Raw genomic sequence first — 14,652 nt, 5'->3', positions numbered from 1 at the left:
ACGAATACTTCTGCTGCATGTTACAAGAGAGCAAAACGCAGATGAGAGAGGGAGAGAGAAGCTGTATAAACTCTGCTATATACACTAGAAAATCCCGGAATGTGATACAAGAGAAGTGTGGGGGGGAGGGCCAATATATATGGCCCCAGGCTACTAGTCGGCCAGCCCAAAAACAGCCGACAGTAGCCAAAGATGCTCACGACCAACAAACAACTCAGTTGACCAACACTGAGGAAGAAGTCGGGTAGCACCAGTCTAGTCGGCCAGCAATAGACACAGCCGACAACCCTCCCATAGCTAGCAAAAAATGGAAAAAGACTATGGAAAGTGAGGAAAAATGGGGAAACGCCTAAAATGGGCGGGCACACCCACAATAGAGGCCCTGGTGTACACTATACAAACAAGAGATGACTACTAACAGAACCATGAGATGATGCTCAATGGAGGCAAGCCCAAGACCGCTCCAGTCACCCCCAAACCTCAACAGCAGCGGACGCAAACCACCCAATAGAACAAGGGCATCTAATCAGCAAGCAGGTAAGGGGGTTCCTAACAACAAGGATCAAAAGAACGAGGGCTCCCATGCACTGTGATACACGATGACAAACTGGCTCATCAATGGTCCAAGAATCATGTACAGAAAAAGTAGTACCTGTTAGGATATTTTGTCGTATGATGTGACCCCTTTGTGAGCCCCAGTCCGGGACATGTCATGCACGAGCTACGTAGGTCAATCTCCCAACCATAGAGGTCAATGTTAGGTCAGTCCTCTTAGCAAGTGTTCATCATGTAGGTGCATGTAGATGTCAACCATAGCAGTAGTATGCATTGTAAGCATTTAGTTGCATTTCACACAGTAGGCCCCAAGGCAGCCCCTAACCATGGGCAAGTCTTGCAAGGGGTACTTAGTACCCCTAGCCAGCATATAAGACCAGTCGGCAGCCTATTGGGTGCTAAGAATGCAGTCGGCCAGGACATTCAGGACCTGGACAGCAGTCGGCCAGAGCCAGACTGCTGTCGGCCATGTGTAGCAGCAGCAGACCAGCCCACTCAGCCCGACCAACATTAAATGCTACAATAAACAAGTCGTGGGCCTTATCAACAAGCCGACAACTCCATCCAGCAGCCGACCAGCCTCTTGGGATCGTATAAAAAGGCAAGCCACAGCCAATCCCAAAAATCGTCATATAAAAATCAGAAATATCAAGCAAAGTCAGTCAAGCATGCGTGCATAGGCTCCAGCCTTTGCATACTTACAGCCACTCTTGTGCTTTCAGCCCAAGGCATAGAAGCTCAATCTCTTCAAGAATATTCAACACACCAACCCTTAGTCTCGGGCCAGTGTATCCTCTTCGAAGATAGCTTCACAATCGCCTACAGCTTATGCACAATTCTGCCCAACGTTTGGTCGCTTTGTCCTTGCCTTTGGCGGTCAGTCAGTCAGTCTGTCCGGTCAATCTTGTGGACACAGTTCACCTTGTATTCAGTTCTTCAGAAGAAGAAATAACGCAAATACTCCTGCTTGCAGGAGAGGCCCTTCAGTGGCTAATTAGGGACCCCATCTGGTGTCGTCTCTACATCTCTTTCAGATTCATGTATGTTGTTTTAAAGGATTGCTTAAGACTCACTAAACTCAAGTTTAAAGAAAGGCTTCATTGTTTCACACAGTCCTCACATGCACACCCTATTGGTGTACAAGTGACATGGCATTCTTAGCATTCATAAGCATTAAGCATGGCATTCAAGCACTAAGCATGGCACTCAAGTATTAAGCAAGCACTTTGGGCAGCCGACTAAAGCATTTACAGCAGCTGACTGGTAAGTCAGTCGTGGGTTTTCTCTAGCAGCCGACTGATCATCATATATAGTCGTGGAGATAATTCTGCAGGCCGACAAAAGTTACACAACCCGACCAGAATTAAGCTAACCAATAAAAGCATGAAGCATCATTCAGTCCAGGGTATCTCCAGCGTGGAGATAATTCTGCAGGCCGACAGAAGTTACACAACCCGACCAGAATTAAGCTAACCTATAAAAGCATGAAGCATCATTCAGGAGATAATTCTGCAGGCCGACAGAAGTTACACAACCCGACCAGAATTAAGCTAACCTATAAAAGCATGAAGCATCATTCAGTCCAGGGTATCTCCAGCGTTTTGGTGTTCTTCAGCCCAAGGCTGCAGGAAGGGTGGAGTACAGCAGTTCAGCATTCATAAGGCAAGCATTCAGCAGTTCTTCATTCAGCATTCATCATTTAAGGCATAGTAGCAGTCAGCATATAGTCATCTCCTGCCTCCTACATAGAGGAAAGCCAGCATCCCAAAGGGTGGACCTCAGCGTTGGAGAAAGGAACATTCATCATCATCATCATTCAGCATCTCTCTCATCCCGAGAAGGATATTTATCTAGGACAGGCATAGATCTATTTATAGATCTTCATTGTAACCATTGCATTTAATATAGCTACATTGCATTGCATTGACACCATTGTCTATCTGTTAAGTATAATTAAGTGAAGTTTAGTTACGCCTAAGGTTGTTTTACTACGATCAATCCCCCACATCACATTGGTATCAGAGCTTTACAGGGTATGCAGCCTTAGTTCATGTTCATTCCTCAAGTCATTCAGAAAGCCAACATGTTAGTCGCTTCCGCTTAGTTAAATCCAGTTCTCAAGATCTTGCAGGCCATCCTTAGGGTTTTCCCCTTAGGCATGCATCAGTAACCCATCCATCTTTATTCTTGCATAGCATATAGGGTTGCACATGGCTTGCATCAGCATAGTAGTCATCCTAGCAGTCAGTCTAGCATCTTGCATCTGCAAGGCATACATGATTTACTCATGAGTTTTTTGGGGAAGAATGACATCCATCATCAAAGGAGTAAATGGAGTTTTGGGCTTCAACTGGCAGCAGGAGGTTCTCTTCCACATAAGAAGACGGAGGTAGCTCCAACATCGCCTCAAGAGGTTTAGAGTTCCATGAACGACGGAGATGGTGCGTGAAAGGATTTCACAGACAGGTGAGCAATGTTTCAGGTTTTCTGAGCAAATTTATCAACATTTGCCATTCAGTTCCCGCAGTGGAGAAGTCTTTGGTTCAAAGGATTCAACTCTTGCAGTCGACCTCAGTCCCGCCAAAAGAAGTCAAAATGCGGCAGTGGTTTCAGTGGAGGGGGATCAGCACAAAAGTCAAAAGGTTGCCAGGTGTACCACCTAGCAACAGTTTAGCAAAGGGGAATGTCACGCGCACACCCTATTGGTGTACAAGTGACATGGCATTAAGCATGGCATTCAAGTATTAAGCAAGCACTTTGGGCAACCAACAGGTGTGTACACAACAGCCGACTGGTAATAGTCAGTCGTGGGTTTTCTCTAGCAACCGACTCATCATCATATGTAGTCATGGAGATAATTCTGCAAGCCAACAGCAGTTTCACAATCCGACCAGCATTAAACTAACCTATAAAAGTGTAACATGCAGCAGAATTATGCGTAATGATGGATCCTGTCACACAAGTCTCACACCGGCTTCTTTATCCTGAGTTTCGCGAGTCTTTAGCAATCCACTTCAAAATTTAAGAGATTTAGAGAGTGAGAGATAGAACTGTACACCAAACAAACTGGGTCCCAAATTACCCAGTGAAGGGCCCCCTTCTATTGCTAGGAGTATTTGCTTTATTAACTTTGAAGAGAATGACTTTGGACTGACTTTGGAATGTAGATAAGCCAAACACAAGATCTCTGAAAGACCAAGAGTCGGGCTGAACTGTACACAGCTCTAGAAGCACCAATGATGACCGATCTCAAGCCTATGCACTCTTCCCAATGGAATGTAGGAAGGCTGCAAATCTGAGGCTGAGATATAGGCTGTTTGGGACTGTTTCTAGGCTGTGTATGAATGCTGAAAATGAATGAATTTGTGCATTTTACCTTCACCGGATGGCTGTAGTAAAACGATGATGATATGAATGCTGGAAACTGAGTAGGTGCTGAAAACACAAGGTTCTCTGTGGGCTGAATGTTTGCTGCTGATGGAGGACTGAATGCTCAAGCGATGATGCTCCTTGTGCTGAAGCGCTTGAAGGCTTGAAGGCTTGAAGGAGGACTGAATGTTTGCTGCTGATGGAGGACTGAATGCTCAAGCGATGATGCTCCTTGTGCTGAAGCGCTTGAAGGCTTGAAGGCTGAATGATCTGATATGAATGAATGATGGGGAATGATGCTATTTATATGGAGTCTAAGGGCTGGTCGGTTGGCTGCAGAGCTGGCCGACTGGTTCCCTAAAGCTACACGACTGAATATTATGTGTAATAATGGTATTAAATGCTGGAAAAATATGGAAAAAATGCCAAATAATTAGGATAAAATACTGGATGATATCCTGAGGCTTCTGCAATGTTCTAGATGGTCTAAATGCATATGGGATGAATGCTATGCAAAAATGCAGACATGTCCTGATGCAAACTCTATGACATCCATATGCATGAATGATTCTCTCCAAGTGGGTTAAGGAACTTTGACGGACTGACTCTCTAAGGCTGAGGAATGACCTACGTAGCTCGTGCCTGATATATCCTAGACTAAGGATTACAATAGGGTCGCGACGTACGGCCAATCTTAAATCCTAAAGGGTTCTACCGCTGTACAGTGTTGCACTTATAATGAGTCATCTTGTCACCATGCGCACGACAATGCATGTGACATTCCCTCCTGCTTAGCGCGGCAGGTTCATGGCTTCCAGGTAGTTCGGTACTCTTGAAAGAACTCTTCGTCTAGCCAAACTGCTTCATGGGTACCTCGATCTCGGAACTTCGTATAGAACTGACGAAGTCTCCGACCGGAACAATGCTTCCAACGATAAAGAAGGATTTGTTCAAGCTCAATGACTTTTGATTCGTCTACCACATCTGGCAGCTGCTCATCTAAAACATCAAACACTTCTGGTCCAACATATGGTTTTAGCCAAGAAACATGGAAAACATCATGCATTGTCCAACTGTTAGGCAACTTCAACTTCATGGAGACATCACTTATCTTTTTAACTATAGGAAAGGGTCCAAAAATACGGAAAGAAAGCGTGGGACAAAGTTTACCCACCTGTTTCAATCTCTGTTTCATAATATGCAAATAGACCCTATCCCCTTCCTTGAAGTGGACATCTCATCTAGACTTATTTGCCTGTCTGTGGACTGAATATTAGCTAGGCTTAGAATTGAGAGCCAAACTGGTTTGAGTACCAAACTTTGCGGAATCGACATGCTGATCTCTCATGCTATCCAAGTCTTTTCCAAAGATTTTGAGAATGGCAGACTCTTGAATAGTCTGGATGCCGGTCTTTCTACTAAGAGCATCTGCGACTATGTTATGCTTACTAGGGATGTACTCGATCATTCCTCCAAATTGTTGGAAGATCTGACTCCATCTAGCTTGCCGATCACTCCACTGGGCACTTGGCATGATTTGAAGCCACTTAAGTTCTTAGTGGTCTCTTTTGACTGTCAAAACCTGTCCATAAAGAAAAGGCTTTCAATGTTTTAGCGCTCTGATCACACCCAAAAGCTCTTTGTCATAAATTGAATAATTCTTTTTGGAAACATCCAACTTTCACTGTAGTAGGCCACGGGTCTATTGTCCTGCTGAAGAACTGCACCTATGGCTACATTGCTAGCATCGATAATGACCTCGAAAGGTTCATCCCAAGATGCTAACTTCAAAACAAGTGCTTCTGAGGTTGCTTTCTGGAGTGCATGGAATGCATCAAGCACCTTGCCTGTGACTGTGACTTTTTGTCTACGAGTCTTCACCCCCTTGAGCAAGTCGGTGAGAGGTGCTGCAAGGTTGAACACTAGTGAACATGAGTGCTGTAGGCTTGGCAAAGACCTACAAAAGAACGGATCTCTTGGGCGGTCTAAGGGATGTCCCAATCCAAGATCTCTTGAACCTTTGAGGAGTCCAATCAAATCCCAGCGGAACCGATGATATAGCCCAAGTATTGAACCTCTGTAACGCCAAAGATAGACTTTTTGGCGTTTATGTAGAGCCCATTATCTCGCAAAAGTTGCAAGAATTTCTCCACATCTTTCTCATGCTATTCTGCAGTGGCTGAGAATATAAGTATGTCATCAAGAAATATGAAAACACACTTACCAATGAGGACTACGAAAATCTTGGGACATCATTTTATTGAAGGTTACAGGTGCATTGGTAAGTCCAAAGGGCATGACTACGAACTTGTAGTGACCACGGTCTATCTGGAAAGCTGTTTTTGGAATGTCAGCTTCAAAATGCGGACCTGATGGTAACCACTCTTGAGGTCGATCTTAGTGAAAAATTTTACACCGTCTAAACGCTCCAAAATGTACTCAATCCTTGGCATAGGATGATGAGTTTGTTCAATGCCCTGTAGTCAACACAAAGGCGTGCAGACTTGTCCTTCTTTTGGACAAATAGGATGGGTGCAGCAAATGGTGAGGAAGATGGCCGAACGAATCTGGCTCGGAGAAGCTCAAATAACTGCTTTTCTAGCTCGCCCTCTAAAGTCTTCGAATCAGGAGTAGGCTCATACTCACGAAACCACTGGATTCCTACGATCATGTCACGCCCCAACAGAGACAATGAAATCTCGTTGGAATGAGACCTTTTCAACTACAAAGGCAAACTGCAGTGCCTTTTGAGATATGTGGATGCGAAGACTAGGTGTGAACCCGTCCACATCCAAATGATAAGGCACTAATGTAGAGCTCATTTTGGTAACCAACTGGGGAGAGATGGCATCCTCAAAACTGCCCATGTCAAATAGGACTACAAACAGGCGGTCCTTGGCAAAGCCATAAGCTCGGATGAGGCTTTTCTGTGGAGTATCACTCTTACCCTCCTGCTTAGCTTCAAATACCACGGATGGCATCGGATGCATAGAACGTAAAAGTTGAACTGCATCGGTGGTAGTATGCGGGGCTGGAGAAGCAAGAGATGCTGTGGCAACTCTGGAAGAAGGTGCTTTGGAGGCTTGCTCCATTTGCCATTTCTGGCAATCCTTCTTACCATGCCCAATGGTATGACAGAAAAAAACATCTATTCTCTGACTGATACTTCCTTTGCTCCTCTAGAGGAAGATAGCCTCCAATGATGAGCATCTTTAGAAGATGCATTACCTTTCCCCGACTGTGAAGCAGATTGCTGCTGCAAGGGTTTGGTACTAGACTGCGGTTACTTAGGCTTGCCTCCATTCATCTTCGTTTCTTCCATAGTGGTTAAGTACTTTAGGTACGATGCGGTATGGTACATGTACGGTACGAGTACCTAAAGAATCAAGATAAGTACTTTAAGTATATATATATACATATATATATATATATATATAGTAAAATAAGGAACATCTAGCATCCATACAAAAATAGCATGAAAGATAATGCTAATGCTAAAATGAAAATTGATCTATTAGCTATTGAGCAATGACCCCTGACTAAAATAATTAAAAAACGGGCCAAATAAGTGTTGTAAATTTAACCTCATATTTGGTACGCATACCTTATCCGTACGAGATACGGTATGTATGGAGTGGTACGGAAAGTACTGAAGGTACACATCGGATGAGTACAAGTACAGAATGCAACTATGGTTTCTTCATTTTGAGCCAGAGTCAAAGCCCGGTCATATGTGCTGGGTTCAAAGTTACGAACTGTGAACAGGATGTTAGGATCTAATCCACGAATGAATTGATCCATCTTAGCCTGCTCAAATAACCCTAATTGTTGTGCTAAAGTTATAATCTTTCCAGAAAACTGAAGCATGGGTGACCCGTTCTGTCTGAGTCCATAGAACTCATCTCCCAGGTTAGTCAAATACTAGGAAGGGAGAAATCTGGTATTTAGGTCATGAAAAAATGTATCCCAGCTAAAAGTTGTGACACCTGTGGTGGTCGGGTCTGTATGAAGACTAGACCAATGCTGCCACCAAGTGACTACCTCACACGTAAGGTGGGGAGCCACTACATGGACTCTATCCTGAGGGTTTGCGATCCTAGCTAAAGGAAAATGAGCATTAAATTGATGAATAAATTGATTAACTGCTAAATGATCACACTTACCATCATACTTACTAAAGTTCGGTTGAGTTTGGATGACGGTAGCCGGTGTCGCGGGATGCCGTCTTTTGGCACCTATGGGTGGAGAAATTGAAAAGAGGTGCTGATACTTCAAATGTATGGCCTCCTTTTCCCTTTGGTGTTCGAGTAACATGCGCTCTCAATCAAGCTCTCATTGGTGCTCCCGAGCGGCAAGTTCAGCCTAACGCCGGTCTTCGTCAATCCTACGTTGGGCTTCCTCATAGCCCCATGTGTCTTCTTTTTCTTCCCGCCGTCTGGCTGCATCCTCTCGTCTTTGTTGTTCCATCCGAAAGAAGAGGGTGACGAAGTCGGGAGTAATTGAAGGAGTAGGTTTTGCTATTGTTGCCTACAAGAGTTGGAGAAGCTCCATAATAAGTTGGTTCTGAGCTCGGAGTAGAGCTATGGTATCTGTAGTAGACGGAAGAACAAGGTCTTCTTCGGGAGAGACATCTTCCTGCTGATGTGTACTCTCCTCTATAGACATGTTGCTGAAGTCGGTGGTTGTGCCGGAACGAAGTTTGACCATCCAAGCATGCTCTCGCGCTAGGATGCGGTGTGTGTGGACAAGCTAAATTTGATACCAATGTAACATGCAACAGAATTATGTGTAATGAAGAATCATGTCGCACAAGTCTCACACCGCCTTCTTTATCCTGAGTTTCACGAGTCGTTAGCAATCCACTTTTAGCACTTCACACTTTAAGAGATTTAGAGAGTGAGAGATAGAACTATACACTAGACTGGGTCCCAAATTGCCCACTGAAGGGCCCCCTCCTATTGATAGGAGTATTTGCTTTATTAACTTTGAAGATGACTTTGGAGGACTGACTTTGGAATGTAGTAAGCTAAACACAAGATCTCTGAAAGACCAAGAGTTGAGCTGAACTGTACACGGCTCTAGAAGCACCAATGATGACCGATCTCAAGCCTATGCACTCTTCCCAATGGAATGTAGAAAGGCTACAAATCTGAGGCTGAGATATGGGCTGTTTGGGACTGTTTCTAGGCTGTGTATGAATGCTGAAATGAATGAATGCGTGCGTTTTACCTTCACCGGATGGCTGTAGCAAAACGATGATGATATGAATGCTGGAAACTGAGTAGGTGCTGAAAACGCGAGGTTCTCTGTGGGCTGAATGCTGTATGCTGCTTGCGTTTTGCTGATGGAGGACTGAATGCTCAAGCGATGATGCTCCTTGTGCTGAAGGATGAAGCGCTTGAAAGCTTGAAGGCTGAATGATCTGATATGAATGAATGATGGGGAATGATGCTATTTATATGGAGTCGAAGGGCTGGTCGGTTGGCTGTATAGCTGGCCGACTGGTTCCCTAAAGCTACACGACTGAATATTGTGTGTAATAATGGTATTAAATGCTGGAAAAATATAGAAAAAATGCCAAATAATTAGGATAAAATACTAGATGATATCTTGAGGCTTCTGCAATGTTCTAGATGGCCTAAATGCATATGGGATGAATGCTATGCAAAAATGCAAACATGTCCTGACGCAAACTTTATGACATCTATATGGATGAATGATTCTCTAAAAGCATGAAGCATCATTCAGTCCAGGGTATCTCCAACATTTTGGTGGTCTTCAACCCAAGGCTACAAGAAGGGTGGAGTACAGCAGTTCAACATTCATAAGGCAAGCATTCAGCAGTTCTTCATTCAGCATTCATCATTGAAGGCATAGTAGCAGTCCGCATACAATCATCTCCTACCTCCTACATAGAGAAAAGCCAGCATCCCAAAGGGTGGACCTCAACATTGGAGAAAGGCACATTCATCATCATCATCATTCAGCATATCTCTCTCATCCCGAGAAAGGCTACAAGAAGGGTGGAGTACAACAGTTCAGCATTCATAAGGCAAGCATTCAGCAGTTCTTCATTCAGCATTCATCATTGAAGGCATAGTAGCAGTCAGCATACAATCATCTCCTGCCTCCTACATAGAGAAAAGCCAGCATCCCAAAGGGTGGACCTCAGCATTGGAGAAAGGAACATTCATCATCATCATCACCATTCAGCATCTCTCTCTCATCCTGAGAAGGATATTTACCTAGGATAGGCATAGATCTATTTATAGATCTTCATTATAACCATTGCATTTAATATAGCTGCATTGCATTGCATTGACACCATTGTCTATCTCTCAAGTATAATTAAGTGAAGTTTAGCTAAGCCTAAGGTTGTTTTACTATGATCAATCCCCCGCATGTCACAGTCCTAGCTCGGCGCATGCTACATCGATGAACTTCTCTTTTTCCATTAAGGAGAACATATTCTTGATGGTATGCTCCTAATAAATCTTTAACTCAAAGTAGGTATTTAGCCAGAGAACAAGCTCCATGTCTACCATGAAGAATTTCTTGCTATTTTTCTATGATAATCAGCCCATAAATCTTAACTCTATACTTCCACATGCTTCCTAGAACCATGCTAGGCTAAAATCTAGACTTTCTAGTACTATATTGAAAATGAGCAAAAAGTTGATGCAAAAACCTTGATTTAACGCACACAAAAAAACCCAAACCTTGCAACAAACCCTAAAATGCAAACCCTAATTTGTTGGTTTGCATGTAGAACCTAACATTGATGCAAAGCTCTACCTGGGCCGAACCTAGAAACTCTGATATGACTAAAAAAACTAGTTGCAACAGCAAAAATGCAAACCCTAATTGGTTGCTAATGCAAAAATGCCAACCCTAAATTTGTTGCTAATGCAAAGATGCAAATTTGTGTAGTTTGTGAATCCCTTAAAAGTTTGAGAAATTGAGAATGTGAAGGAAAATTGTTTGGCATGAACTTCAGACCAAATACAATAAAATAGTTGAAAAGCCCCAACATTAACAAAGTTTGAGAAATTGAGAATGTGAAGGAAAATTGTTTGGCATGAATTTCAAATCAAATACAATGAATTTCAAATCAAATACAATGAAATGGTTGAAAAGTCCCAATATTGACCAAGACTTAGCCACAAATACACCCTCTAAATTTCAAATCAAATACAATGAAATGGTTGAAAAGTCCCAATATTGACCAAGACTCAGCCACAAATACACCCTCTAAATTGGCTAAATGGTAGACATGTCCACATCGCACCATCAAAGCTGTGTGACACGAGGTTCTTTTGCTGCCTAACTTGTACACGCAAGGTCTATGTAGTACATTTGACCCTATATCTATCCTTTTGGTAGCTAGTGTTTTACTTTTTTCATGTTGTCTTACATCCAGTTTACTAATGGAATCACATGCACCAATTTTTTGGTCTCATCGACTGTTCCGATCTTTCGTAGACGTAAATAAAATCTTTCTCGCTTTAATGCTAATGATGATGATGAGAAGGACATCCAGCTAGTCTATCTTTTTGTATGGATTTTTTTCAGTTTTGTTAGTCTTTTTCCATGATCCGGTACCACATGGAACTCTAGTATCACCTTTGGTCGTATATTATAGGTCCCTGCATTTGAAGCTTCTATAGCATAACATCTACATAGAAGATGGCATCCTTTGAGCAACACCCACTGTGGGTATGGCACGGGTATAATAGAGTTTTTAGTGGATGCGCCCGCCGTGCAAGTCCTACACTACCTGGGCTCCTCGCAAGGGAGTACTTGGTGGATATCATGCCTAGGCAACTAGGTCCCCCGGAGCTATTCCTTTTCCGAAATCTGCCACGGGTATAATAGAGTTTTTAGTGGATGCGCCCGCCGTGCAAGTCCTACACTACCTGGGCTCCTCGCAAGGGAGTACTTGGTGGATATCATGCCTAGGCAACTAGGTCCCCCGGAGCTATGCCGTAAGGGAGTAACATAACCGCTTTCAGCGAAGTTAATGACAAAAGCGTCTCTCTGTTCAAGTCAGGGGGGTGGCTCAAGCCCCCCCTGACCCTAGCTCGAAAAACACAAAAAGAAGATGGCATCACCTCTCCCACTTACACCATCATCCTCTCAGAAGTTCCCTACACCACCCAACTTTGCTTGGTCATGCTCTATTTCTAGAGCAAGATCTCATTCATTGAGACACTCCACCCCTTACCAACCCCTCACCCTTAACCTTCAAGGTTAGTGCCACCTCCTGACATGTTCTAACAGACTTCATGAGGGAGATCCCATAAGGCTCATAGTCCCAGAAAAGCTATGCCCATACCCAGCTTTCTCTACATTGTGAGGGATGCCATCCATTGGATAAAGGGCCCCGGTTGGATTAATCTCTCTCTCTCTCTCTCTCTCTCTCTCTCTCTCTCTCTCTCTCTCTCTCGCCATACATACATACATACATATACATACATGTTGAAATATTTTTTTCCCCTTATCATGTCATCAAAATACTTAAGGCAAGGGATTAAACTGAACAATCAAAACATCAATGTACACCGGGGTTTATATACTCAGCCTTTTACACATCAATAAACATCGGCAGAGTAGAAATCTTTTCGTTGACGGCCTTCAGAGACCGACGTCTTCAGTGTGAGCTAAAAGAGAGCGCAGAGTGGGCAGGCATGGGCGATGTCGCTCTTAAGCTGTATGCGGACATGGACATTGTGATACAAGATGTGCAGGGTTATTGCAAATGAGAGTGATTGTTAGCCCATACCTTGTTTTGGCATTGCGAAGAGAGTGGACTCGAGCGGTAGAATTGTTGGGAGATGCTTGAAGAAGTCTTGCGGCAGAGCGACTTTGACGAAATACTGAAGAGGATGTGGAATGGGGTGAGCGGAAAAGCAGTCGAATTTTCCCACACACGTTCGAGACCTGCATCATCGCTCTCTCTCTCTCTCTCTCTCTCTCTCTCTCTGTGTGTCTTTGCAAGTCTCGGAAATTCTTTCAAAGGTTTAAATGATAATCGAAAATCATCTTATTTTGTAGTAGGTGTCTATTTCACCCTTTTTTCCTATTTTGTGCTAGGCATTAATTAATTAATGCCACTACATGCCCATTGTTATTAATTAATTAATGCCTCAGCCTTGGGTTAGCCTTAGGTTAGCCTAAGGTATTCAAGGAAAAATAGGTTAGCAAAAGGATTTAAAAAAAGAACTGCAACAACACACGATTAGCAAGCAACTCAAACCATTTGTATGAGATCAGCAACAATGACGTAATCATCTCTCCCTCCCTCTTCTCAGCAAACTGAACCTTTGATTGCACCGTCCCTCCCACCCTTGCTCACCACAAGGAGCCAAACCCTCACGCGCTCGCGCATACACACACAGCACAATCTGGCCACATAGACCAATGAAAACCCAGCCCCTCCATGTCTACTACCTCAAACACTACCAGCTCTGTGTACACCAAGGTACGCACACACACAGACCCAATCCATCTCCCCCTTGAAAACCCTATTAGTCTTGTCATGTATGCATTGCTCACAAGTGCCAAAAGCTGCATGTTTTTTCAAGGAGTTCCTTTTCTTCCAGCAAACTATACTTTGTGTGCTTTCAGTCTATAAAGAGTTTCTTTTACTTGTGTATCATGTAATAAAAAAGAGTTCCTTTTCTTCTAGCAATCTATACATTTCATGCTTTCAGTCTATAAGAAATCCCTTTTCTTCCAATCTGTAAGAAATACTGGGATGTTTACCTTAGTAGAATATGGCGATGCTTTCATCTTTGTATCATTTCTATTTTAGTTAATGAATTTTTTTGGCTTCAAGCTATGGTGCTTTAAACTTCCTTATAACATCAATAAACTATGTATGGTCACATTAAACTATGTATGGTCATCGTTAAACTATGTAATCTTCTTCATTGCATCATTAAACTATGTATGGTCACATTAAACTATGTATGGTCATTGTTAAACTATGTAATCTTCTTCATTGCATCATTAAACTATGTAATCTTATTTGTTGCATCATTAAACTATGTATGGTCATATTTTTTAGGCTGAAGTTCTCTCTAGCTCTTCTATCAAATCCTTAAGGTTTTATACATTTTGAATTGTTTCACTACTTAGGTTTTGATACTTTGGTCCATACTTTTTGTACCTTAGCATGTTCTAAAGTCTAGGCATCAATTGCACACGACAAAAGGGTGAATATGCACCCTTTTGTCATTTTTCCCACAGTAATACTTACTGTAGCGTTTAAATTTTCTAACCTTTTGAGATGTTTATGAGCTTAATACTAAGGACTCTAAAAATAGCATTTTTATGAGCTTTATACTTTTGAGATGTTTATGAGCTTTATACTAAGGACTCCAAAAATTGCATTTTTTCATCTTTAGCAAACGAATCTTTCATGTGAGTGTATATTATAGATAGCCTTCTTATTTGATGTCCTCTCTCTCTCTCTCTCTCTCTCTCTCTCTCTCTCTCTCTCTCTCTCTCTCTCTCTCTCTCTCTCTCTCTCTCTCTCTCTCTCTCTCTCTCTCTCTCTCTCTCTAGCCTTCTTCGTCAAGTCTCAAGTTGTTAGGTGACTCCCCTCCTCTTTCTCTAGTATTCATAGATTCTTGGGTTGTAAGAGACGATCATTATGTGGGGGGGGGGGTAGGAAGGCCGATGGCAAAGTTACATAATCATCACCCTCCAAAATAACTCTCTTAA

The 14,652-nt window shown here is 42.8% G+C and overlaps 1 protein-coding gene across 3 annotated transcripts in view; it reads right to left on the bottom strand.

Annotated features, from left to right (window-relative positions):
- Positions 1 to 12,929, bottom strand: part of LOC147608123 (thiosulfate sulfurtransferase 16, chloroplastic-like) — a 39,917-nt gene extending 26,988 nt beyond the window's left edge. For all 3 annotated transcript variants that reach the window (XR_015264607.1, XM_086789933.1, XM_086789934.1), the window contains exon 1: positions 12,707 to 12,929. Coding sequence is in view for 2 of the 3 variants with exons in the window: in XM_086789933.1 (XP_086646059.1) it covers positions 12,707 to 12,873 (167 nt within the window). In the remaining variant the exon portion in view is untranslated. The remainder of the gene's footprint in view (positions 1 to 12,706) is intronic.
- Between the last annotated feature and the right edge of the window lie 1,723 nt (positions 12,930 to 14,652).

The sequence above is a fragment of the Cibotium barometz genome, chromosome 54 (genome assembly GCF_041138505.1).
Source record: "Cibotium barometz isolate CiBa-2024 chromosome 54, ASM4113850v1, whole genome shotgun sequence".
NCBI lineage: Eukaryota > Viridiplantae > Streptophyta > Polypodiopsida > Cyatheales > Cibotiaceae > Cibotium > Cibotium barometz.
This window is presented reverse-complemented; position numbering and strand designations above follow the sequence as displayed.